The 27,024-nt window shown below is 39.6% G+C and overlaps 4 protein-coding genes across 5 annotated transcripts; 2 read left to right on the top strand and 2 right to left on the bottom strand.

The window, feature by feature from the left end:
* Window positions 1–360: 360 nt before the first annotated feature.
* On the top strand, window positions 361–567 carry RB195_006428 (uncharacterized protein; the record flags this gene model as incomplete). Its single annotated transcript, XM_064179496.1, has 1 exon — window positions 361–567. The coding sequence occupies one exon, from the start codon at window positions 361–363 to the stop codon at window positions 565–567; it is 207 nt and encodes a 68-aa protein (XP_064036446.1).
* A 3,156-nt stretch (window positions 568–3,723) lies between these two features.
* Window positions 3,724–15,773, top strand: RB195_006427 (uncharacterized protein; the record flags this gene model as incomplete). Its single annotated transcript, XM_013448664.2, has 6 exons — window positions 3,724–3,919; window positions 11,941–12,092; window positions 12,349–12,594; window positions 13,570–13,704; window positions 13,780–13,938; window positions 15,114–15,773. The coding sequence occupies 6 exons, from the start codon at window positions 3,724–3,726 to the stop codon at window positions 15,771–15,773; spliced, it is 1,548 nt and encodes a 515-aa protein (XP_013304118.2).
* A 1,847-nt stretch (window positions 15,774–17,620) lies between these two features.
* RB195_006426 (uncharacterized protein) lies at window positions 17,621–21,948 on the bottom strand (the record flags this gene model as incomplete). 2 transcript variants are annotated; one of them, XM_064179494.1, is made up of 15 exons in its annotated part: window positions 17,621–17,705; window positions 17,884–17,965; window positions 18,931–19,014; window positions 19,068–19,154; window positions 19,303–19,380; window positions 19,435–19,461; window positions 19,546–19,599; window positions 19,667–19,821; window positions 19,892–20,003; window positions 20,213–20,386; window positions 20,727–20,829; window positions 20,895–20,993; window positions 21,071–21,158; window positions 21,716–21,810; window positions 21,877–21,948. In XM_064179494.1, the coding sequence occupies 15 exons, from the start codon at window positions 21,946–21,948 to the stop codon at window positions 17,621–17,623; spliced, it is 1,395 nt and encodes a 464-aa protein (XP_064036444.1). The 2 variants fall into 2 exon arrangements, with proteins under 2 accessions (XP_064036444.1, XP_064036445.1); XM_064179495.1 differs by lacking the exon at window positions 19,435–19,461.
* A 356-nt stretch (window positions 21,949–22,304) lies between these two features.
* RB195_006425 (uncharacterized protein) lies at window positions 22,305–26,531 on the bottom strand (the record flags this gene model as incomplete). The annotated part of the gene is made up of 12 exons (XM_064179493.1): window positions 22,305–22,431; window positions 23,241–23,370; window positions 23,421–23,546; window positions 23,879–24,005; window positions 24,065–24,144; window positions 24,895–25,006; window positions 25,072–25,166; window positions 25,233–25,357; window positions 25,452–25,558; window positions 25,620–25,714; window positions 26,231–26,328; window positions 26,452–26,531. The coding sequence occupies 12 exons, from the start codon at window positions 26,529–26,531 to the stop codon at window positions 22,305–22,307; spliced, it is 1,302 nt and encodes a 433-aa protein (XP_064036443.1).
* Between the last annotated feature and the right edge of the window lie 493 nt (window positions 26,532–27,024).

Raw genomic sequence — 27,024 nt, 5'->3', positions numbered from 1 at the left:
TACAGTACACCTTCCTGACCAGGATCGGTGCGTGCTGTAGAGATGGCCGAAGTACATTGTTGCGCAAGTGATTCCACCCTCTGCGCAGTCACAGTCTCATTTTTCATGGATGCATGGTTACATGACTCCTTTCTTTCAGAAGAGCGAGTGGTTCATATTTTGTGTACCACATCGTCAGTTTTTCTCCCGTTCTTTATTGTTTTATTTCGCGGTGGTCCCATTATGGATGCTTTTCTGCTCTAAAAATGGAGGAGTGATTAATGAGCACGACCTTTTTAGTTGCATACAAAGAGCTCTCTGGATCCCTAATTAACCCTCCGGGAACGGTGACATTTTAATAAACGAGTCATTGCTGCTCTAATGCTCATTGACTTTTTTGTTGAATTTGTTTACTTTTATTTATTTACTTATTATTACTGCGACTTATTATTATTATTATTATTATTATTATTATTATTATTATTATTATTATTATTATTATTATTATTATTATTATTATTATTATTATTATTATTATTATTATTATTATTATTATTATTATTATTATTACGAAAGTTTATCACCTGAGCCAAGACTTTGCTTGTGTTAAGCAGGAACAGTTAAAATGTTTCCAATAAATTTAACAGATGGAAATAGAATGTAACAATACGGAATTGTTTCTTGTACTTTTAAGGCATTAATAAAGTAAGTATGTACAGTGTCAATCTTCGTTACAGCTCAAGGAAATCAATAAAGGAATTTATTTCTATCTCAGAAATTTTCTTCTTGCTTTCGACAAATTTTCATCCGCCCTTCTGTCATTTCTTCTCGTTTCTTCTTCGTTTTTCTACATTGTCGAGAAGTTGAACTTAACCTATCAGTAGTTCGCTAATGTCAATGATGACAGCAATACGATCAGTGGCACATCATTTACGTCGTAAAATCAACGGCGGACTCGGTCGACCTTGGACGCGAACTGTGCAATTGCAATTTTTTCGTTCTCCCGGAGAATCCTTGTAGATGTCCGTGAGATGCGTGAAAGCTGCTTAGCATGCATATTTTACTCGGTTTTGGTACAGCCCCACTCAGGACCGAAACGGGTGAATTTCAAATGCATCGATCGAATGTACTGGAATATAATCCTATTTTATCTTTAACTTTAACTCAGCGTTAAACAGTACCACTCCTCTTTTCATTATAACGGATTTTTCATACTTTTACATCTCCCCATTTACACTCTATTGTTTCTCTTTTGCATCTTTTCATAATTGAAAGCACTATGTTCTTTATTTTCGGATTTTTTTAAGCTTTATGTGCTTCTCTTTAAAGAATTTTAGGTCTATTTCTGGGCACCAGTGCATCTCAAAAAATCCTTCCCACTTGCTTCGGATCGGCCAGATTTATGCGTTGCATCGAGGATTTTCTCATTATGCATCGTTATGACGTTGTTAATCCTGTTTTCTTCTTCGCACATGTAAATTTCTATTTATCATCACCAAAGACGCCAAGACAGCTATGGAAAGAACTTCAACAAGCGTTCTGTAAAGAGGAGGAGGAGGAGAAAAAACTCCTGCTCCTAGCTCCTGGCTGAGGGACAGCGTCTGACAGCATGACAAGGTCTCCATGCTCGTTTTAAGCTCCAAGCGTTTTTTAGGTTCAGCTCCGAAGTTCCCTGATCGAAGGTCCCCGGAGAGCCGGCCTATCGCATCAAACCACTTCATCTGCATATTAGGACAAAGTGAAGCAACATCGCGAGCTGATTGACCACTTCGAAACGGACACGATACTCTTCTCGCGTTACTTTCGGACGCACTGAATGATGAGGGAAAAGGAAAGTGAGACGGGATGCTGAACAACCTTATCAGCTTCTTCACGAAAACTTCTTCAACAACACCTAATGGGAACACCTGTGGACTGTCATTTGGTCACTTATGCCGTGCATGTGTTCTTACTGAACAGATGTGCTAACGACGTCAATGCGTACGTGAAGTGACCTTAAGTGCAGCAGCTCTTCATATTTTCGGATTGTCACAACACAGTAACAATCGACGATCGAACGGCGCTGAGCTGCGAGTCGAGCGCGATCACCGCCAAATCCCCACTCCGGCCGACCTTCCCATACTCGCCTTGATTAATCACTTACAGAAAGGCGACTAATAAGACGCTCATTCATTCCTGGGTGCAACCTAACAATGATTCCCAGCACAGTCGTGAATTTTGTCAGTTTTTTTTTTTGTTTATTTATTTTATCTAATTATCATCAAACTGTGTAGAAATATAACAAGCAGAAAGATAACAAATGAATATAAAATTATTTAATAATACAAAATAACAAATACATACAAAATAAACAATATGAAGTGAAAAAACACAATATCAGTAGCATGTTCTTAAGGCCCGGTTTGTACCATTTCAAAATAAACTTCTATCGCAATTCCATGGCGTTTCAACTCGACGACTATAAAAATAGTCATAAGAACTGAATTATTTCATCGTTAAGAAAATCAATATAATATAAATCATTTTTTACTGAGGGCAGCCCCAATTTTCCTTGTACATATATTTGTCAAAACGTTAGCTCCTTCTTATTTATTTGTTTTTACCCTAAAATTATTCCATGTTTTACTGCGCCTACAGGGCTGAATCTTGAGCAACACTTCTTCGGATTTTCTTTTGTTGCACTGAAAACGATGAATCTACTTCTTTAAGAGCTTAATGCATAACAATTTTACTTTTGAAGCGAACAGCTACTTTCTCAACGAAGAAGCGGCTTCCAGTTCAAATTAAAGGATGGAGAGGTTTAAATGATGGGGAGCTTATAACGAGTAGTTTCCTCTCGGCTTGAACCTAATATGTCGCAAGCACAGCGGATCACCTCACCTCGTTTCGCTTCCGTTATTTTTTCCATTATTGCAACACAACTCTGAATTTCTCATTAGAATCTGATTTTCTTATTTCACAAAAAGTCCTAATTTCGAATTTTTTCTCTAGAAACCAACAGAACGAAGCATGTGATGAGCAGCAGTAAAGAGATTCGTGTACTATACGTAGCAAAGAGCGTTCTCAACGGCTCCGAATGTCTAAACCTCGGAAAGAAAACCCTCTAAATCAAGAAGATTGTGCTCTGACTTTTTCGAGCCAAACGATGAATCTTATTGCTGGACAAAGTTTTGCCAGAACCCCAAGGGTTCCTTCAGTCAATCTCGGACTCCGCGGCACTTTCGTGCTGACGTCATACCGGAACGGCAGCGCTCCGCTCCGACACCACTGGACACGCTGGGTGCATGAGAAATGCGCCCTCTCCCTAATTATCACTCACTCGCCGGTATTGTCGGCACACCTTTGAGCGCTTTTGAAGTCTTTTCCTGAAGCTGACCTCACATGCGCCAGGGAGCCGTCCTTTTTACCTCCAAACCTCTTTTCAAGTGCATATTCTTTGGAACATTTAGTAAAGGCTTTTTTCAGTTTTTTGAAATTTTTCCTTCCAGATTTCTAGGAGGATCAGCAGGAGAAACGAGGATCCCTTCACGAATTCTTTTCTTTGCCTCATTACGTTTACTGGTATTAGTTGTATGTGTGACGATCTGCTTGCTGTTTACTCACCAACCAAGTTTATTCGGATAGGATTATCACATTCCCGCATAAACAAATTCCTCACGATGCATCCCCGTAATCGCTCTCGTAACCGTTTCTTCGACATCCATGGCGTTCCTTTCGCTACATTCGCTTAGAAGGATATTTCAGATGTTACTATTATTACTGTTTGCTGCGACTGTTCATGGTTGTCAGTTGGGATGCGAGTGTTCGTCAAGCGTTGCCGTATGTCATGGCCAGTCTCTACGAAGTGTTCCTATTCTGCTCGATCCACGAACAAAACGACTTGATCTCTCGCATAACAGAATCACCAGACTGACAGGCGATGAACTCAGTCTTTATCCGAGTTAGTTATTTCTTCAAGATGATTTTTTTGTGTTACTGGAACGACTATGAGATGAAGGAGCACTTTAAAATCTCTATAAGAAGGATGTAATTATTTAATTTCATTGCAAATTTCTTGTCGAAATCCGAGCCCTGGGCCTCATTGATCACTATAGATCTCGATGTGGAGAACACCTAAAACATTATCTCAGCGAATTGTAGGGGTCTAAGAAATGTTCCTGGGTTACTGTACGCATACTCGACTGGAAGCTAATGACATAATTCAGCGTTTATTCTTCTTCAGCTTTTCCTTGCACTTTCCACTGCTAGGGAACAGTTCCTGAATGTGAGGTAGAAGAACATTTTTTCATTAAAAAGCCAGACTTCTCAATATATGAAGTTGCTAACGAGCTCAATCTCTATGCATATATGGTAGATCTACGATCGTAAACTAACCACAGAGCTATTTCGTGACGTATGCAGAAATAGAATAATAAAATAAAAGTAAATAGGAATAAATAAGTAGTAAATAGAAGTAGTACCACAACTACGAGAAAGTTTTTCACTCAGGAGGATGTTTGGTGCCGCTTTTTCAATTTGGATTAGAATTTCGCACTTCACTTGAAAAAATTTTGAGTTTTAGAAAAAAGGAAAACGAGAGGTGGCTCCGCTTGGTTTGTTCTCTTTGACAATGCCTTTCGACCCCACGATGGGGCCATTTCTCCGAAAATATGTGGAACTAAAGTACAAGTCATCCCGCACATGTTGTCCTCGACGTGCGCGGGGCTGATAAGCATCGGGCGACCTGTTGTTCGACAATTGCGTATCTCGCCCAATCCATCTGGATTAGTGGCCATATTGGTCTCGAAACGATAAAATCTCTGCGTAAGCAGTATTTCAGCGTGTGTTGAATTGAGCGTGCAGTGTTAATGACCGAATGGCATAATTTATAAGCGCGATAAGTGTTCGCGATCATCGTGAAAACAAATCTCTCATAGGATGCTGGTGGATTTTAACATCTCGTCTTTTAATGCTCATGCGGCAGGGAACAAATCCCGCTGTTAGGACTTATTTCTGAGATGTGACCTCACACCCAGTTGCTAAAGGCTATAGTCCAGGAACTGACCCAGCATGAGCCAAATTGATGGATATTAAATGACAAGATGACAGGCGCTCACAGTAGAGATCGCCTCGATTTTTGCCACCTCCCTGACACCGACAACACCGTAAGAAACACTGGCATTGTCCCAAAATATCCTTGATGAGCCGCTCACCCTCGCATGGATACATCTATTGTGATTTAATCCTGAACGTAGACAAAGCCCCAAGTCTTAGGGCGAAAGTAACGAGAGAAGGAGGAGAAGGAACTCCTTACCAGTAGATTTCTACTTCTGATCAAATCCTTTAAACCAAAACGGTTAGAATATCTTCCAGAAAATGCTTCAAATATTTAAACATGTTCTGTCCCTTTTTTTAAAGAATTGGGTCCACCTTTTTGAGATTTTTATCATAAGAATAATTCAATTGCTTCTTTATGAATCGTTTTAAAAAATTATTCAGCGCATTAACACCAAATTACTTCCATTACGAGAGAACCAAATTGTTTTCGCATTATTCTACGAGCTATGTATCATTTTCCTGATTACCATTTACTACCGTATTCTCTGAATATTACGCTCACAAAATTTTCTATGCATATGAGTGATAGTTTTGATATAATTCTATTGTGCTGCTGAATACACACATCATTTCTTCGTTGCTAACCACCCTCACAGGGTGACAAATCCTCATTTCGTATTAATGACGTCTGATTGGCACTTGTGCATCTGAAATGAGTACACAATCTGATTCGTTGCTTGTCTAACTAAAATCACACATGCATAAATACATAGTTCTACGTCGAACAAAGAGATCGTGAAAGTCTGAAGAAAGCTATGGGCTCTTTAAATTGAGAACTGTTATATTAAATATGTCTATTAAGAGCATCACGAACCTGAGGTGGTACGGATTTCAGGTAGAGTATTCGTATACGGAATAGTAGATTAGAGGGGGTGATCCCGTCCATTTCTTCCTAATTCCCGTAGAAAACGTCCCGGAAGATGCGGCGCATGCACAAGGCTGGCGCGCTCCAATCGAACTCCTTTTAAAAAATAGTGCGCCGGAACGCTCGAAGTCGCATCTTCCGGGCCGTTTTCTACGGCAATTAGGAAGAAATGGACGGAATCACCCTTCTCTCAGTAATCTACAATTCCGTATACGAATACTCCACCGGGAATTCGTACCACTTCAGATTCGTGGGGTGATGCCTTTAATGGCCTATGGGGGAGTGCCGGAGAAATTGCGGAATTTCTTATAGGCACTAAACCTCAGCCAATGGTGTTATTGTACATACCTTCATTATCATCGAAGTTGTGCCTCTTAAAATTATTTTTCCCGATCCGTAGATGATTTTAAATGAGAGAAAAAAAGCATGGTGGATATGCGTGCACATAAACGACAATCCACTCTGTTATCCTTAACATATTGATGTGGATAGCAAATACATATTTTGTGTTTTCAGTAAACAGCCCTGCAGGATAGTATCCTTGTAATGTATAGTATTGTAGTAGGACCACTCATTGCGCACATGCTGAACACACAGTAACCAAATTTTACTGGAAATACCGTATCATAATGTTGTCTTCTTCTTGTCCATGTTAATTTCAAATTTCTACATGATCAACAACCCTTTTTCATTCTATAGATCTGAAAGTGAAGAGTTGGTCTTGTAATGGCAAAAAGATACTGTTAATGGGTCGAATTACGCCATTAATTGAGAACAGAAACATATTTCCCAAAAAAATATATTTGGTCTTGATTTCAAAAAAAAACGAGATTACTCTGTGATACCTGCTATTGAACTGAATTTGATTCAAATTTGATTACCAATTTTTTTCCTTGTTTATCATCTCCTGTGTCTCCTAACGCCATAATCCTATATTTATAAATCCTAATTAAAGCGATGGATTCCCTTCATCATTCGTCCGCTCGAGGTATCATTCAGCCGCAGACATCTAGCATGCGCTGCCCAGTGCCCCGTGATCGTCGTGCACAGTCGCAGGAGTCGATTATCGACATGACGTTAATGATCGTCTTGCATATATCGCCTCGTTCACCTTGACATCACGTGCGAATCAGATTACTACGCGATACCATACAGTATTGACCACTTAAATGTCTCATGTTATGGTCCATCGTGCGGTACTTATGACCATTTATACTTGACGACGCGATTTTACGACATTTCGCTTGGAGAGATGGGATGGGCGAAATAACGCGAATACCGTGGCGATTTTATCCTGTATGTTTATCAAACGATTTTAGCAACTATATTTCCCCCAAAATAAGAGTTTATAGAACGTCCGCAGTTGCTGGTGATGCATTAGATTTTAATTGAGAAAAACTTTAGAAAAAAAATCTACTTGAACGTCTATGTTTGCTCAAACTCAGCTCAGTAAACTCTAGGTTTTGACATTTCCAGACTTTTAGTAATTTCTATAATTTCACACCGATGGAAGCAGTAAAATGGCCACCCAAAATGAACAGATTGAGTAATAGCGAAAGTCCGTGTGATGAAGCTCTTCTATCATGCCTTTCTTTGAAATAGCACTACGATAAGTCGGAAACAAGTTGACAAGCAAAAAGCGCTTCTAACAGCATGGGAGGGTTCCTCAGGTTCATGTCGGATGATTTAAAAATCGTCTTCTTAAAACCTAAGCGAGCTTTATAATGAATCAGGTAATTAAGGTAGGAGCCGATAGTACGACGAATTTCAGCACATTTCGTATTGTAACGTATTTAGTTTCCGTAAGTGAAAATCCTCTACCTCTTCGCAGATTTTCTGCTCTTGAACACGTTGCCTTTGTTTCACATCACCATGAACTGAGTAGGAGAATGTTCTCGAAAAGTGCTCATGTTATGCACTCCTAAGCGTTGCATACACTCAGCCAAAACTCTACAAAGGTACATAAGTGTCCCGCGAGTCACTTCCATTTGTTCTCGCTTGATGTTTGTACACTTTCTGTAGTTGTCCTTTCAATCGCAAGTGGAAATTCAGCGATAGGAAGCGACCCGACATTGAAGTCTTCAGGATTTTAGGTAGAAGAAAGGTGGTTGAGATTGAAATCGATGTCATCAACTCGCCAGATCATTTAATGTGACCCTTGTGATGCACTTTGGATAGAATTAATCTGAGAAGAAGAAGTTTCGCTATTGTCCAGCTAATCGACTTAATTCGATTAAGTCAGTTTCTTTTAAAAAAATCGATTCGATCATTCATAGTTTAATTCATAGTTTAATTACTGCAATCTTACCAAATCAAAGTGGGGAGATTCCCGTTGATATTTGCGTCTTTTAATGTTGGGTTAGGGGTTAGGGGTCTCTGGCCTTATGGTAGTCCTCTGCTGCTTCTGGTTTTCAAAACAGCAAAAAATTCTTTTTTTGAGACCGAAGAAAGAATACGCCGCTTAGTATTCAGCTCAGACGATCACTGTCTTTTAACAAAATGATGGCAAGAGAGAAAAAATGAAGGCTTGCTCAAAGGCAGTCAAAAATTTCTTTGTATTCACTTTTCTAGCACCGGGAAAAATTTAAATTCAGTCAAATTCTTTATCTGCTCTCTGTTAAATTATACGAAACAATGGGAAACATTTTGAATAATCTGCGTGATTTTCCGAAAATATGTGAAATTAAACGTATCATATAGTTATAAGAATTTTACCTTCATTGTTTTATTTCAACTTTTAATTAGGCGCTGAACAGTTTATTATGTCACCAAAAAAACTATGTATAATTGTTCTCTGCAACAGTAAGCAACGTCTAAACCACTGTGCACCCGTACTTAGTGTTACGTCACGTAAATGACTACCTGTGTGTGCCGATGTAGGACAGGTGGTTGCGCACCGTGAATGGCTGCTCAAAGACAGAGCCGCAATTATAGCATCATTATCATGGGCGAACTGTCCCCGTACAAAACGGAAAGACGAGCACACCACAAAAGATGGCGCCGGATCTTGCTGGGCGAACTCGGTTCTCCGTTTGGAAGCAGCAGCTAAGTCCTAATTTTCGGATGGGAGAACACAAGAAGCGCGTCGCTGTGTGGTGGACGCGCCCGAGTTGCTCGTTGATGCTTTTTTCCTCGAAGCCAACAAACAAGACGAACACAGCTGTGCGGATTTCGTCAAAGTAGGAGATGAATGTCGCCGATGGGAATGCGACTGACATTCGTCTTGTTCGAGTGTGGACAAATTGAAATCTGAACGCCTAGTTTTAGCGGCGGGAAGTGGATGACGTTGGCGGGGATCTCAAAACCACCAGGTGGCCAGGAATAGAAACAAAGAAAAAGAAATCCAGAAGATCAAAAAACCGACATTCTTACATATTTTTCTTGCTTCACTTCGATTCTCAATGAAATTCTTAGGGAAGTAATATCACCATAGAGTCCTTCTCTAAACAGCCAAGTCAGTGCAGAATCACTTCCCTATCGCTCAGCACAGTAATCCTAGGAAAATCGGTCGCGTTCACCCTACGATTACGCTCTTTTTAAGTACAATGCGCTTGACGCTTGACGATTAGTGGTTGGTGGGTGAATTCCTTTCATTTTAGAGGAGCTCCAATAAAAAAGATTGACCAAGAAAGTGGCTGGAGAATAATAGCGCTAGAAAATTCGCTGACTTTTATTAGAATGCCATTGAAAATAAACTGTTCTCGTTAATGTAATTTAATCGGCCGTTTCTCGACAAAAACTGGTCATAAGGTGCTGCAAGGAGAATGGAGAATAAGAAAAGTGAAGACGAAAGAAATCGGTGATGAAAGGCACAGAGAAATTAGCATTCAATGAAAATGTGCAAGGAAACAATTCGGAAAAAGAATTGCGTGGGGTGGCGAAGAGTTTTGGGGCCAGACTGTGTTTACGTATGTACCTTCATGTGTGTATGTACAGAGCAGCAAGTACATACTGCACAAAGTCACTAATCCACTCCACCTATACTTCATCTCCAAAATTATGATCACATATTCTTCTTCAACCGTTCTGCTTACTCAAAAAAGTAGGGGCGATTTTATACTATTTATATAGTTAATTATTAATTTAATAAATTAATTTAGTTAATTTACTAAACTTAATTCAAGTTAATTTATATAGTTAGTTAGTTATAGTTTTTATTTTTTATTTCATTTTATAACATCCAATATATATATATATATATTTAAGTACATAAGTTACTGTCCATTAACCCTGCACTGGTTTAGAAAAAAAAATCATTTTTATGCAGCACACGTGTAAATAAGTGATTTAGTTCTGGCTTGCGCATTTGTTCAGTTCTTTAAGTAGTTTTAATTTTGAAATCTTCATGCAGTAAATTAAATTACATTATACCAGAGAATAAACATTACAAAATAAATATTATAAGGACTGAAAAGTAGGTTTCTGAAGAAATCCACTACATACACACTCACAATCTGAAACCGAGAACATCCAGCTAGAAGGTGTTCCATTTGTGTTTGACTTGTCTTATTGTCTTTATGTTTTTTGCAATTTTCATCAGCAACGGGGCAATCTGTGATGTTTCATTTTGATCTGGTAGTAACTATTATTGGTGATATTATTTTGGACATGATATCATGCTATATAATAACGGTAATAGTCTTAGTCCGTGTGTGTGTGTGTGTGTGTATGTGTGTATTTTTTTTTTTTTTGTGTGTGTTGAAAATACTCCACAATGATGCAAAACTCTGCACAGGTAGGATACCGAACCGTAACCATGCACTTGCTAGGCGAGCACTCTATCTTTCCACCACTGCCCAGAGGTATCTTAACATGTATCTTGACTTTGATAAGCCAAGTTTTTATCAGATTTTAGTGAGTGTAAATAAACTTTTATGTGAATTTACACCGTAGAGTGTTATCTTCATCACTACGATGATTTCATGTTAGCACACCATTCTGTGCTAATGGTTGAGAACGGAGGAAACCCATACTTCGAATAATTTTTCCAAATTGTGGAGTTTTCAGAGAAACATAGATGTAAAATCAAGTTTGGTTTTTCTCCAAATATAGTACTGTTGTGTTTAGGAAGAAAATCATGAAATCCCTGATCCATGCTTAAATTTTTGAGGAAAAAAATCAAGAAAGGGTTGAATAAATGAGCAATTATAATCATGCTATATAATAACGCGCTTAGTCCGTGTGTGTGTGTTTGTCTGTGTGTCACGAAAACACTCCATGATGATCAAAGTCAGTGCGACCGAAAATATGGACGAGCACGCTACCTTTTCACCATTTTCCCAAACTAAGGGGGGTTGTTGGCTTTGAGAAACCATTTTACGGAGGTAGCTCATACTTTGAATAATGCTTCCATATTGTGGAGGTTTGAGAGAAACATAGATGTAAAATTAAGCTGGATTGCTCTCCAAATACATATAGAACTGAGCGTTAAAGGAAAAACCATAAAATCTTTCATCTAGGCTCAAATTTTCGGGTAAGAAAGATTTAAGAAAGCGTTGATAGAAAAAAGCAATTATAATTCTCCAAAAAATGTCGCTACTGTTATTTCTGCTATTTCTTATTGATCGGTGAAGGCGAGCGAAGCGAACACCAAAATAAGCCTGAAGTCCGGCTTTAGCCGGACGTTCAGGCTGGTATGAAATAAAAATCGTCGAATCAATCACGGATGTTATAAAAAAATGTGATTTTTTATACCTCAGATACCATAGATAAGCTAAAGCTTCTCCCTTGATTTTGATCATGGCTCTGCGGCTATGGCGTACTCTGTGTGTATCGAATAAGTAAATAAATAATTACCTCCTAGTCCTAGTCCTAGAGAAAGAAACATTCAACTTCATGTGTAATCGACAGTTCTCGAGAAATAGATGGTATTGGTGGGGTTTTAGAGAGTTCACCCAATAAAAATGGTTAAATCCTTGGCACATTTCGTTTTTCTTTGCTTTTTTTCCATATCTTCGCTGTTACGACGAATTTTTCAAATCTCAGTTGCTGTTTTTCAGGCTTGGAGTACCTTTCACTGGGGAACAACTCGCTGACCCACATCGCACCCGAAGCCTTCTCCTCACTTGTCCAACTCAGACATCTTGACCTATCGAATAATGACTTATTAGCTGTGCCTAGGAACGTCTTCAGCAAGCTCAAAAATCTCGAGGTATGTCACCAATCTCTAACGTCACTACAACAGACAGTGATGTAATGTCCTTGACATCCACACATGTCACCTTAATACATATGCATAGTGCTGTCAGTCACAGTTATTGACAGTTCGCAACCGCTATTAATAGTTAAGCCATCTGTCCAGCCTCGGGTGCACTAATTGACTTACAATCGCTGAACGAAAGGGCGATGACTGTTTATTCTCAACACCATGTAATAAGCTCTCCACCACACAAAGCCCTTATATTCAGACGCTGATCCTCTCCAACAACGAGCTGCAGCTCTCGCCCGACTGCTTCGCCGGACTGGCCTCACTCCGGGATCTAACCCTTTCATCGAACCGACTCACGTACCTACCGCCCTCGGTGTTCAGAAGCCTGAACTCTTTGCGCACACTCAACCTGGCTGGCAATAAACTCCTCACGTTGCCGGCGTCGCTGCTCTCCACTGTTCCGCAACTTCGACACCTCGACGCTAGTCATAACTTGCTGTCCGACGTAAGATTTCCTATTCATTTATTCTTATTTTATACGTAATAACCTAGGCCAGCTAAAAGGAAAGGAAACAGACGAATCCTGCAGAAATTTATGGCTTGGCGTGAAAAATACTCTCTTCGGTAGCCAAATAGAACTTGTGCTTTCAGACGCGAGAAAGTTCGCGAAAGAAATATGCTGCTATCCATAAGCTAGAACTGTAGCTTAAAATTTGGAAGTAAGGCGGCTGCACTTTAACTAGATTTTCTGCGGAAAAGAGCCACCAAAACTTTTCCAGTCTTCTAGCAATCCAACGACGCTGCTTCTGTAAGTGAGCTTCGTGGGTTAGCAGGTCCTAGGCCTAGATCGGTTAGCATTAGTTTGTCAGGTAAAGTGAGGTAAATGGAGCTCACCTCAAGCGAGCTAATTGCACAATTCTTAACAAACTGGTTGGTTTCTTTCAATTTTTTTTTACATCCAAAACAAGTGTGGGGACTCTCAAGATATATTGCTATTTAAGTTATAGACGGTGCTATAACTTCGTTGCAGAAATTTTGATAGTTTTTTTTTGTTTAAGAGAAGTCAAAAACAATTATTTGCATACCAATTCTTCTCTAGTTAGGGAACTTTCAGCAGGCCCTCAACTCCTTGATCTACAAGTACTGAGTTAGTTTTCCAAACACTTTGGCTGCTCTTTTCGTTTATATCCGAATTTTTACTTAAAGAAGACATTTACTGTCCCGAGACGTATGACATAATGAACATAACATTACTTTTTCGAACGCCGTTTCCTCTGAATAATGAGGAAGAATTAAGCGTGATCGTCCTCACGCTCATGACCTACGCCCGGTTTATTCCCTTTTTATTCTTGCCGCTATATAGGGCTTGTTTTCTACAGTTTGTTGAATGGTCAACAGCACTTTATGTACTGAATCTTCTGTACAGCAACCTTAAAAGGTTGGAAAAGAAACATCACCACTAAATGATTAATTTTTATAGCTAGAAGCAGGCCAGTTCTCTGCATTGCGCGACCTGGAAACGCTGAACATCGCCGACAACCTCATCAGCGACATCTCAGATGGTGCGTTTTTTGGGATGGACAACCTAACACTGCTCAACATGACAAACAACCAGGTAGGTCGCAGAGGAACTCTCAGCAACAAACGCATGCCAACATCTCTACCAAATATTTCCACAACGTCGTTTCAGCTGGTGCGACTGCCCGGCAACACTTGGCCTCTTCCATCACTTCGTTCACTGGATTTATCCGGAAATCCCTTTGTCGCGTTGGAAACGGCCTCCTTCGATACACTCCCCTCGTTGCAGTTCCTTAATTTGTCAAACTGTCGGAACTTGAAGACCATTCATGTGAGTGCAGAACTTGACCACAGGGCAAACAATGCTGCGCACAGACCGTAAACGACGTTACGAGCGCAGAAGTTACCGTTGCTTTTTTAGTTCCTTAAACGATGACTATTAGTGGGAAGAAAAACACATCACCAAGTAGTTCTCATCGAGCAGTTTACAGACATAATCACTATCAAACGTGTTCAACCGAGCGCGGGCGCAAGGCGACCGCAACGCAACGGATCCACCGCTACGTGTGTGAAGCACGCTCTCTCCTTCCTCCCTACCTCGATGACACTGATCCAATTGAAAATGTGGGACGGTGACCAAATTTTAAACAGCACACATCACAGGAATTAGAAAGTAGTGTGAAAAGGTAGTTCGTGCCTAACGCGTCCAGCGTAACTGAAACTTTTGAGAAAATAACTATTTTGACTTCTTAGAAAGAGGAAATCGCTCTAGCTGATACAATTTGAGGTTTTCCATGACAATAAAGCAAAGAACAGTTTGTCCATGACGTCAATAACGGTAAGGAAGTTTGTAGGTGGACGCGCCAAAATTGGACCACAGCCGCTTTCATTCTGCTTAGCGAATAAGAGGAATGAGAATAAATGAAGCCGGGAGGAAGGAAAAAAGATACTTCACGTTCCAAAGGAAATATCATGCGCATTATTCCGAAAAGTCAATCGCTAGAAAAAAAAAACGTATATATACAAGGAAAACAATACAAAAGTAAACGAAATCATCGGTTTACCTGCGGGAGTAAAATTGGACTGGTGACAATAAAGATATTATTTAAATATTATTAGTCATTACTCTCACTTATTGTAGGCGTTGATAATTATTATAAAGACATTCGTATAACCCTACTGCCCATCTGAGATCATATAAGAAGTTAGCGTTTTTCAAATCCCAAAATCTCGGACACAAGTATTTTCATGAGTATCGCCTTTGAAATAAAGTGCACCAAAAGCTTTACTAGCCCTGAAAAGTACTGCCTGGAAAGCAATACGACGTAAGTCATCGGTAGCATTTGCAACCCAGTTGCTTTGACTGAGACTTTGTTCTTGCGCAGTATTCAAAAAACAACATTCTTACAATAAAAATGGTGAGTGAGACATGCGCACAACATGGTGCGCGTGTCTCACAAAAATTAACTACTCCCCAGGATTTATTTTTAAATTTATTTTTTGCAGATGGCTGCGTTCGTGTCGCTGTCGTCGCTGCAGACATTGGACCTCTCGAACTGCGCTCTGAATCACATCGCTCCAACCGCATTTCAGCCTTTCCCACCGCTCGCTCAGCTGTCTCTGGCGGGGAATCGCCTGGAGACAGTCCCTGCATCGATGCAGCTCTCCTCGGTAGCCACCGTGGATCTCGCTAACAACCCTTGGGATTGCTCTTGCGAACTTCGTGCCCTCAAGCTGTCCTCAACTGCACTCTGCGTCTCGCCTGACTCGCTTGCTGGTGTGCCGCTCAATGAACTCACCGCCTGCTCAGTTCTGCATGGAATGATACTTCCTCTGATGCTTAGTGTCATAGTGCTGTTCCTCATCCTCATCCTAGTCTCCATTTTACTTATGAAAAAGCCGAAACCTCATCGTTCCTCCCTCTATCATCATCAAACACTTATCAACGCCCTTTCACAGAAGGAATACGGCTTCCACCATGCTCCCAGTACCTACTGCATCAGCGACGAATCCCAGGATTCCGCCTACGAAAGTCCCACATCAGCTTTTTTGCCCAGACAAAAAGCTCCTCCACGACCACCTCCGACGCGTCTTCCATCCGTAACAGCTGCAGATGAAAATTATCGAATTCTTAGCAATTATACTGTACCAATGACACATCTGTAAATATCCATTGCATTCCACGTTAGGATCGCCTCCTCTTGCTATGACATTTTCGCATACGGGCCAATTAAACAGGTTCACAAGTCAGCTTTTTCCTCATTCTGTACTTAAATCATTCGTACACCGATGCTCTGTGATAGGTTGTTCATGTGCATAATTTCCGATGAAGTATGATATATGTTGTGTTTTTCATTTGCATTTGTAAAGGGATAAAGTGCTTAGTGCTGATCAATGACTAGCTAGAACCAGCCGATAAGTACACCTTGTGTTCCCTCAGACCAATTTTGGATAAATCTGTCGATCTCGTGGAAAAAAGGCTTGCTTGGACTGGAGAAGTGTCGGAACATTGACTGTGGAGCTGTGAGAGCATCCTGCCACTGCGTTACTCCGGTAAAGTACCAGAAGTACATTATATTTGCTGGACCACATATAATAGAGAAGAAGGTGCAGTCATTTGTGGTCACTTTGGGTTAAGGGAGCAGCTCCAACAATCAAGTGGATTTAAAAAAAGACTCTTCTTTAATATTGAACTCATATGTATGATGAAATTGGCGATGTTGGGATCTCACAACGAATAGATGTAGCCAGGCGATATGAAACTCGGTGCAGTTGACGAAGACGACTGCGCTTGAAGCGCTGCCGTTGAACTAGCTCCTGGGATCGAGGTGGAGCCGTCGCGAACTGCAGCGATGAGTCGTGCTAGCAAAGGTTCCCTAGATTCTACCCGCTACGCTCCACCGCATCGGACCACTCTCACCCGACTATAACGGTAGGAGCAGTTTATGTATATGAACGTGATCATCATCAATTCCCTCAGTAATCCAGAAATACACATGTGAAACAGCCCTGGCTGCACCGGTCCTCTCTACGATGCAATTTGATACGGGTACCGGGGCGACGGCAGTACGCAACATGCCTGCCATTGTGCGAATGGAGCAATTTCTACCGCTAATTTGAGTTACATCAGTTCGATGGCAAACCTTGGACGACGGTGAGATTGCTCACATTCTATCGTGTAACAGGTTGCAACGTAGGGGGAACCGGTGCAACCTAGGTTATTTCACTCTTTTTGTCTTTATTATTATTATTGTCTTTATTATTCGAGGGTGATGGCACTCATAGTCGTCAGCTACACTTCCGATTGCATCTATTCGTGGAGAGATCTCAACCCCATCGAATTCGGATATGTTTTTTCTTTCAACCTTTGACTAAACTTATTATTTGACTTATTTCGTCTTTCCCTGAAAAAAAAAGTCGACGATTGATCACATCTGCATCTTTGACTTTCATATTTGTTTTTAGAAAATATTGAAACGTGACACTAAGATTTTCCCCCGTGCTGATTTACAAAAAATAACCTTGGGAAGACATGTAAAGAAAGGACATCAAAATAATTGAAAACGAAGGCCCAAATGTCTAGCAGTGGGGCGGATTGGTTTGCACTTTTCGAGATCACAGAACAGTTAAAACATGGGAGAACAGTGTTAGCAGTGCACGCCCAGAGAAGAGGGTTCCTCCACCAAAAGTTCCGTTTGCATTGTAACTCGAATAGTCCAAAGTACAAGAGTGAGCTACTTTTATTAGAATACATACATTCAACACAATCAGAAGCGAGGTAGAGCATTTACACACATAGCTACTTTTACGGCACACACTCACAGTCACTGAAATATGCAAAACCAATACAATTCTGTTCTTGTTCAATTCGTTGAATAAAATTATATAATTATTCAACTGATGGTGAATGAAGTTTCTTAGGAGTCTACATTCAATATACATAGAGGGGAACAAACTTTCCCCAAAACTTTCTGGAAGAAGCACGACAGATGACAAGCACTGCCATAAGAGATCTATCGTCGCCTGTCACGCGGAGATCTTGATCTAGTTACTGAACGTCTTCTCCGGTTGTGCGGAGATGAAGAAGATGAACGACGTCTGAAAAAAAAAACCCTCATTTAACCATGACCACTCTTTCAGGGAAGTCTCCAACAATCCTCAAAGGGGAAAATATACAAGGTGCTAATAAGATATAGTTTTTTTTTGCAGGCTACGCTAAGTTAGCCAATTGTGCGCCAGTATCTGCGATCATTTTTACAGTATCTCCATGCAGTACCTTCTTCGTTTGCTCGCCTCCTCGTGATGTTTCCCTTTTACCGCGTTGTGGCCGCTGCTGCTGCTTTGCAATTTTCGATCATCTAAAAATGTGTATATGAACTTCGACGAAATCACAATTGACAAATTATCTGTTATAATTTGAGAAGTTAACGTGGACTGATTTTTTAACTCCAATTTGATTCATTAGAGAATTTTCACTGTCTTCAAAGAATAAGCCGAGCCTCTCCCAATCACACTGACGCTCAATGAGCATCAGCGTGAGAAGCACGGAGGTGTCGTACACCTAAATGGGAGCTGTATGACATCTGGATGGGGAGATTGAGGTCACACCGAGTAAAATATTGCAAACATTTTGTATTTGCACTGGAAATTTATTTCGCACAATTATGTAAGACGTGAATCCGATCATACGGAACCTCAAACCCAATCAGACAATTGCAATCAGAGTAAAATTAGTATGGACAGTTCCTGCAACAAAAAAGTAGAACCTAATTCGAAAACTATCTCACTTTAACCTGGGCTAATGTCAGCAGACTCGACAGAGTAAGATGAAATATTTGCATATATAATACATTATTGCAAACTTGTCTACACAGCAAATATAGACAACTTTCAAGCCCTATTGAAAGACATACGTGCTAAAACATCAACCCGCTTTGCGAAATAACTTGTGAGGGCACAACGTATTCGAATTGTATCTGAATACATATTTGGGCACACTACGTAACAGATCAACCAAAACACGGATAGTAGTATGTTTTGACGTGCACGTCCGCCACTATGTACAATACAGAAAATACTTAGACTAGTTTCTTCAGTACGATGTATAGGTCCTCCCGTAAAGGTCATATCAGCTAAGAATATGCTACATTGGAGGACCACGTGTCAATCGTCAATCAAACAACTTTGAGCATTTGCAAATTGCAGTACGTCATAACTTAAAATTGCGTCTTCTTAAGATTTGTAAGGAGGAAAGTCGAGCATGAGAACATTCATAGTTCTTCTATTAGAAGTGTCGAGCAATTACAAGAAAAAAGTAACCAACCATCGCTACTCCTTGAGTCCTTTTGACTACGATCCCTCCCGCGAGAAAATTTCTTCTCATTAGTCTTCGACTTCTTGTTAGACCCTTAAATTAACAAATGCAAAATTCAGACAACGAGTACAGGTATGAATCTAAACCTTTAGTATCTTCATCAATGCATGAATTTCGTATACATTTCTGTGACTCGTATCTTGCAGTGTATTCATGCTTTGACGTTGTCAACTCTGAAAGTAGACTTGATTAGCGATCATAACTAGTGCTAAGCTTATTCATCTGAGCATAATCGATCATTATGATCATTATCACAAGTCAGATCATTTCGACCCAACACATATTGAAATAGTCGGGGGTTGGAGCTGGGCACTAATATACCTTCGTCACTACTAGAATCATGTCGTCGACGACCTTGGTCCCGGACATTTGTTTCTCTCTTCACATCAGATGAATCTTCTAAAATTAAACCCATTCACACAAAGCAGAGTTAGGAGAATTAAGGAATATTACCAGATGTTTGTATGAGAATCGTATTCCCTACAATATCAAAGTAAAGAAATCGAAAATAATACGATAACTTTTAATTTACATATTTAGTTGATCACTTTGAAAAGAAAGTACCTCTGCTATTTGATCTTCGTCGACGTTTGCTTTTTTTCACAGCCTCATCATCATCTGAAAATGATTAAATTATCTTCTGCAAAAGGAAACGAGAAGGAAATTTTACGAAGTACGATCACACCTGAAGACTGCGACGACGACGAATCGGGGCGCTCTCTCTTTATTTGCTTTTTTTCTTCATTTTTGGCACCGTGTTTTTTCTTTTTGTCCCGCTTTTTTTCCTTACGCTTCTTTTTCTTCTTATCCTTATCCCCTTCCGTAGCACCAACTAATTTTCTGGAGCAGAGAATGTCTTCTTTTGACTAAATATGACTCAGAATAATGGAAAAAACTGCCAATGAATTACTTCATTAGTTTCTTTTTTTCTTTGTCTGTAAGACTGGCAAGGAACATTTTCATCTGTTCAGCCTCGTTTGGTTCTGCCTTCAAGGTGCTCACTTCTTGATCTTCACGGATTACTAAAAAGATATATTCTATATACACATATATCATATACTTATCAGAGTACAAAAAGAAGAACTAGCAAAAAGCCGCAACGAACTAATGAAAAGATACAGTGCTGTATGCAATTCAAGCGACCGAGAGTTTAAAAAAAGAGAATGGAAACATCAAATTAGAAAAGCTCCGAGTCTGCCTCATTGCTATTGTACGAAAATCATCAACATACCATTCAAAACACTTCCTTTGAGGCGGAGACCATGTGTATCTTTCATTTCTTCAGCCAGCTGCGTACGATCCATGAAAGCGCCTTTTTCCATACGATCTTCCTTTACACGAGATGGACCAACAGCTTGTCGTTCTTTTTGTAACTCTTTGATCAAATCTGACGGGTTGTTCGCATCTTAAAAATCTGATGATAAAAGTCTATAGAATCTGATAGATGAAAAACCAGTAACCACAAATATATAAAAATGGAAAATCGTGAAGGGAACCGGCATATTGCACATTTTCTCACGTCCCTCAACCATCTAATAAGAAGTTTTAAGTTCTCAAAACAAAACCAGTTCATTACTAGACCTCTCACTTCATATACGATTGTGATTCTATTTTGGTCGGAGAATTTAATCAGCAGAAATAACGGTTTAGGTGCCCCGCAAGAGCAACACGAAACATAAAAAGGCCCTTCGGTCAAAACATCATCCTGCACTCTTCTATCTTAACAAGTAGAAAGAATAGCTTACATCCAGCATCTTCATAGTTTCCGCTCATGCCGTAAAGTGGGCATTCGTTATCCGTGTTCAAGTGACCCCATTTATGACACTTGCAACATCGTACGTTTCGAACCTGAATGAAAAAAGACATATTACTGCTTAATTTCATTCCGATAACAAACAGAAACCAGTGGTCACCTGTATACCGAAAGGTTGATCTTGGATTTGGTCATTGTCCTTGGCCCATTCTTCACGAGGAGCATGATATTTGCGTTGCCATTCGAATTTTGGCTCTTCCTAGCACAGATATGTTAGTTCTATACAAAAATCCAACGGAAAAATACAAATGCCCAAGTGTGAAACAAAGATCATACTTTGGGCTCCTCTTTTCTAGCCATTCCAGCTGGTGCATCGTACATGAACGATAGTCCCATCTTCGCTTTTTCGTCACCGAGCAAAGCCCTATGCGATAAATTTGAAAAAAAATGAAAGACTATAAACGCTTCATGTTTCTATAGTTGGAACTTAACTATTGCATATCAACAGGATTATTTGAATGGAATGAAACAAATCAGACAAAATCTCAATCTTGTAAAAACATAGTAAAATAAAGGAAGTTGAGAAGAAGCAACGTTACGTTCAGTTTCTGGGGACAAAACATGAAACTTTAATGGCTGCAAAACAAATTCTGCAATGTACTAATTGCTTTGGCAATGTACTAACTATTCTACTCTAACAAATAGTGTAGATTTGTAATATTTCACATTTAGATAAGGAGGGGTTAGATATACGGATTTATTGCAGATGACATTTTGGTCGCAGAGCTGCAAATAGTAGTTCTAGGTTGTGATAAAAATATTTCCAGCGAAAAAATACATCAACATCTTTGGAAGAAGCTACTTCTTCAAGTATATTTTGTTTATATTTTATTGCGAGATACTAAGTATCTCTTGTTCTCTCAGATGATCAACTATGGCCACAAGAGTGACATGTAAAAAGGAATAAAAGTTTAAACTTACTTGTTGTTCAACATTTCTTGCTCTTTTTCGTACTGTACGCGAAGATCTTCCTGTCTTTTGTCATCAATGGCCTTTTTTTGGCGGACTTCCCATACCTAAATTCACAATGATGAAAATTATCCAAACAAGTACATTCAAACGAAAAAAAAACTACCACAAACCCTCTTCAAATTCCACCATGCACTTGGATGGAAGTCCTTCTTGGACATAAAATTTTGGAAGCCTTTCCCCATTTTGCTTTTGATGAGCTAGAATTGGTTATGGCCTCTGAACAAAAAGAAAATGGAGCTAAAAACATGCATGACAACATAATATAAAAACAACACAGAAAAATAAGACAACGAAAAGAATATGAAAACGGTACTTGGAACCGTCGCGTTCTGACAAACGAATACAATCTCAACCTTTCTTCAACAAAAATATACAGTAAAATTTGAAAACAATCAACAACAGTTCAAGACAATATCTGTAAAACATGTCGAAAACGACGGGAACCAAAAATAATACGAACGAAATATAAAAATCTCCGAATCTTGTGCAAAACACAAGTGAGCAAACAACCGAGTAAGAAGTAACATGAAAATAACAATCATGGAGTCGCGTAGACCTTAACTGTACTATCAGCCGATCCACTTGCAATAAGGCTGCCACTCCATGTACAACACAAAACACGATCTTCATGACCATATAAATCGAACAATGACGTCTTCGAAGAACTGCAAAATTGGTTATTAAGCACTAATTTAATACAATAAGGCAGAAAATACTGCAACTGAGGATTCTGTAAGTTGTCAAAAAGGTCCAAAAATTCGTCCGATTTAGAAGATAAGATCACCAACTTGTAACAAGGTTCAAGGCTGCTTTTCATCGGAGTAATGGAAAAACGGTTCTCAATCGAAATATAAGGCAGAAATATGTTACTAGTTATTCACAGACAAAAAGCTACCGCACCACTACTATCATAGCCCAACCTCCTGGTTTTTGGTTATTAGATGACTGATTAAACGCAATGCTTTTTCCCCAACCTGTTACATCTCCTTTGGATACAGATGACGTTGTCCCGTCAGGTTTCTTTCTAGTAAAGATAAAAATGAAAGCTAATGAAGTCCACTGAACGTACCTTTTGGTACGATAATTATTGACCATCAGACACAGAAAGGCAAAAAATAGATAATTGTATCGCAACATTTACTACAACCTTTAGGGTTATAGTTGCAGGCCGTTGTGTAAATCTCTCATTTTAAAGAGCATGAATAAAGAGGAAACTCTCCTATATCACAAAGCTTCAGGAATACCAGCAGCTAGTTTCTGGAATTTTACGGAACAGGAGGAAAAACGGAGGTCGCAATGTCCTTCTCTTTTCTCGCATTGCAAAGTAGTTGGTGCGTTTCGACAAGAAAAAAACAACTAAGAAAAAACCCTTTAACAAAATACCACCAAACTTTGAACTAAGAATGAGATAGAATACACTATTAAGGACTGGGTAGGCTGAAAGAAAAAAAACTGATACGGATAATCTACTTACCGCACGTCCCATATTTTCAAGGATTTGTCGAAAGATGAGCTCACAAAACATGAATCATCATCAGGACTCCACCTGACGCAGGTTACCCAACCCGTATGACCAATGAACGACTGTTTCACGACTGATCCATCTGGAAAAGCGTATTGAAAGAGAGAGACGGAGATGAAAACGAAAACCCACCATGACTCCGAGGGTCGTAAAGCCTCGGAACTGCATCTGTGCTGCTGCTGATGACTAGACCAGACTTTTTATTAACGTCGATACTAGTGAACGCTTTGGAGCCACGAATTCGTGAGACCTCTCCAGCTAAAAACTGTTTTAAAAAATGTGATATTTCCAAATGTAACAGAATAAATACCAAAACGGCATTCCTCTAATACTCATCATAATTATTAAGAAAATCCCTTCACATAAATAGCCTAACATCTGAATGAATGTTCTCGCTTCTCTTACATGAATGATTTCTGCCTTAAAAAACCTATTACGAGGAGCGTTATTTATTAGAATTGGTTACATTCACAAAAGAATATACGAAAAATAAAAAGGAGAATGAATCTTCAACAAGATAAAGGAAATTGTTGTCCAAAGCAAAAGAAAAGAAGAGTGGACTAGAAGCTGAAACGAAATAGAAGCACAACCTAGTTGCAGATCCCACACTGTAATGCTGTGGTCCCACGATGCGGACACTACTTGATTGTTGTTCCACATACACCACTTTAAGGCTACAACTGCATCCTTATGACCAGCGAGTGTCACCATAGGTACCTAGATATACCGACCGAGAATCGACCGATACCAATTTTTATAGACTGCGTGATAATTACCTTTGTAATGAAGTTCTCCTTTCGCTTCTTGGCATGTTTATCTTTATTGGTTGTTTTATCGAAAACAGTATCCTCATCGCCTAAAAAAAATTCGCCTTGGACCAAGCATTATGACTGCAAAATTAAAAAAAAAGTCTCAGAATAGTGATCGCGTATTTCTACTTGTGGTATCAATTGCTCCAGAACTGCTAGCATTAATCTTCATGTATATTTCAATATACGCAAGAACACAGTTCTTATGTTTTGCGTGAATAGATATACATAAATTATTATGGCATATCATCTAGAAACCTTACACTTCAATTGAAGCCCAAATCCATTACATGCATTGCGACTACTGTTCGAGTAAAACTTCCATATAAGTAGTTTTCAAAAAAATGAACAGCTATGATAACCGAAAATTAATGCAAAATTAGGGGTCAAGGGCAGATGCTACTAATAATACTCCAAAGCATAAAATTCAATGAAATGCATCTTCCTCATCCAGATACTACTATTTTTAAAATATCTCCACCAAATTAATACACCTTTCTTAATTTTTTTAGCAGCTCTAACGTAGCGGAAGTAGTCCACTGTTTAAAAATGCATCCCCATGTATTTTAATTTCTTTTCATATGGCGATGTGCAGAAAACTCAAAGACTTTCCGAGCAGAAAAAACCGCCAACAAATTATGCTCAGTCCCTAGAATGACGCAACACAGCTAATAAAAGTTCAGATCCAAAATGAACGTGAATCACTGGAGCTTCGCAAAATTATACTATGCTATCAACAGCGTGAAGGTGACGATTGTGACTCACTTATTGAAGAAACAGGAGATAAAAGAACTCACTTTCCAAATTCCAGACTTTGATAGTTGAGTCGAAAGCGCCTGAAACTAGACGAGAGCAGTCAGGGTTCGCGTCCAAAGACTCGACACTCCTTTCATGTCCTCGAAAAAGAGTCTAAAAAATGAACCAAAGTTCTTGCTGATGTTCCAAGAAATGATAAGCGTTATGTGAGTATTAACCTTCGGGACAAGGGTCCCACTTTCCACTTCAAACAAGGTGATTACTTGGTTCTCACCACCAACTACGATTCGCTGATCTTCCAGCTTCTTCGGTTCTGCAGAGTAGATCATTACTAGTAAGTAGCAAGAACAGTATTGATAAGCAGAAAAGAAACAAGCACCTTTCTCATTACCAAGTAGAACTCCACATTTATACGCACTCCCTTTGTCCCTATGGCTTTCGAGAACCTTTTTGCCTTCTCTATTTATCACCACAATTTCTCCACTATATGTTGTAGAGAAAATGCTAGAACTGTCCAAGTTTATACCAGTATTATAAACTAATGGAAACTGTGGAGGCAAATATGAAATACGATGTGAAAAAAGTAGTGTGAACCTACTGTCCGGACGATATCTCAATAGAGGAGACCCAATCAGGGGCTGCGATATCCTGCACAGCATGTGGAGCTTCTTTTCCTAATATACATTCAATCTTTAAAACCCTTTCCTAAAAATATACCTAGGAGTTCAACATATCAGTTTCGGCGAAAAATATTACAGCTGATCACCGTATCAACGTCGTGCTCCTCGATGAACTCGGCCAGCGACGATCGCACGAATGTTTCGCCAATGAGTAATTCAAAACGTTTTTCAATCCAGTCATCTGGAAAAGAAACTAAACTCTTAGGTGCATAGGAATAATTTCGTTTTTTCACAAGTTTTTACTCCTTATTTTCCATGCAGATGGTGAGTCGTTTTGAGCAAAATATGTTCCTCTGACACTGACGAGCTTCTGCTTAACCAGGCTCATCGGCCCGGATTTAAACAGCCTCTTGAGGACGTTTAACTTCGAATAGCATAGCAGTTTCAGAAATAAGTGGAACAAACGTAAGACCGATTTCGTTGACAATATGCACACCTAAGTCTAAATCAATGCATTGACTTAATCCTATTGTTTTCAAGTCTAATTAAAATCTGTGTAGTAGGCAGTGCATAAGTTTAAGAGATGACGTATTCATAGCCGTACGTCAAAGTTGGGATTAGATTGTGAAGCTAATAATATAGGAATAACCCGGGTCTCCTCCAGAATAGATGTACGACAATTAGAATCTCCCGAGACAAACAACAAAATTGAGAACGATTCTTCCCTATTGAGAATGAATGTCAGAAAAATAGGTACCTTGGAGTGTTGAAATCGTTTTGTTCACAAGCGCATTCAGGTTCTCATAAGTTGCAGACAACGGGACATCGAATACAGCGGTCGAAATATTTTTCAATCTAAAAAAAAACAAACAAAAAGGCACCAACACATACTTCGAAACTTTCTTCTTTGAAAGAAAAGTCCAAGATAGTCGGAAGGTTTTCCAGATGTGCGCAATCAATATCCATTCAAGCACTTACTTTTCCTCCTCACTGAAGAAAGAGACCTGCACATAGCCCACGTCGTCTGCAGGTAAGAATTCGTCTGACTTTTCTAGCATCTTTGACGACGTCTTTTATTTGTGCTTTAGGAATTCGTTCCGAGCATGCAGAGGTCCAGCTGCTGGTCGGACTGCGCTCTAGTGCGGAAAACGAAAAAAAACCACCACAGCAAAACAAATCTGCGGAACGGTAGCAAAAACTTTCCGTAATAAAAGGCAGACTTTCGCAAAGTCGCTTTGTGCAGTCTGACGTCATTTGCTCTTTTCCAAAACGGTCGCAACGAACTTTTACGGACTTGCGGGAACGAGACACCAGATTGGGCGTCCCTTGATGGAGCCTTCCAAGGCGAACAAAGCCATTGCCTAATATCTCGTGCCAAGATATTAGGCAGTGGCTTTGTTCGCCTTGGAAGGCTCAGAGAGCACCGAATACTGCTGGCTGCACAGAATGCGGAAGGCCGTCTTCTAGACTGTTCTCTGGAAGCTTTAGTGCGCCTCTTCTCTTATTTGTTCTCTTACTTGGGTGACTGTGCTTGTTTGATCCGCGCGACAA

The sequence above is a fragment of the Necator americanus genome, chromosome I (genome assembly GCF_031761385.1).
Source record: "Necator americanus strain Aroian chromosome I, whole genome shotgun sequence".
Lineage (NCBI taxonomy): Eukaryota > Metazoa > Nematoda > Chromadorea > Rhabditida > Ancylostomatidae > Necator > Necator americanus.
This window is presented reverse-complemented; position numbering and strand designations above follow the sequence as displayed.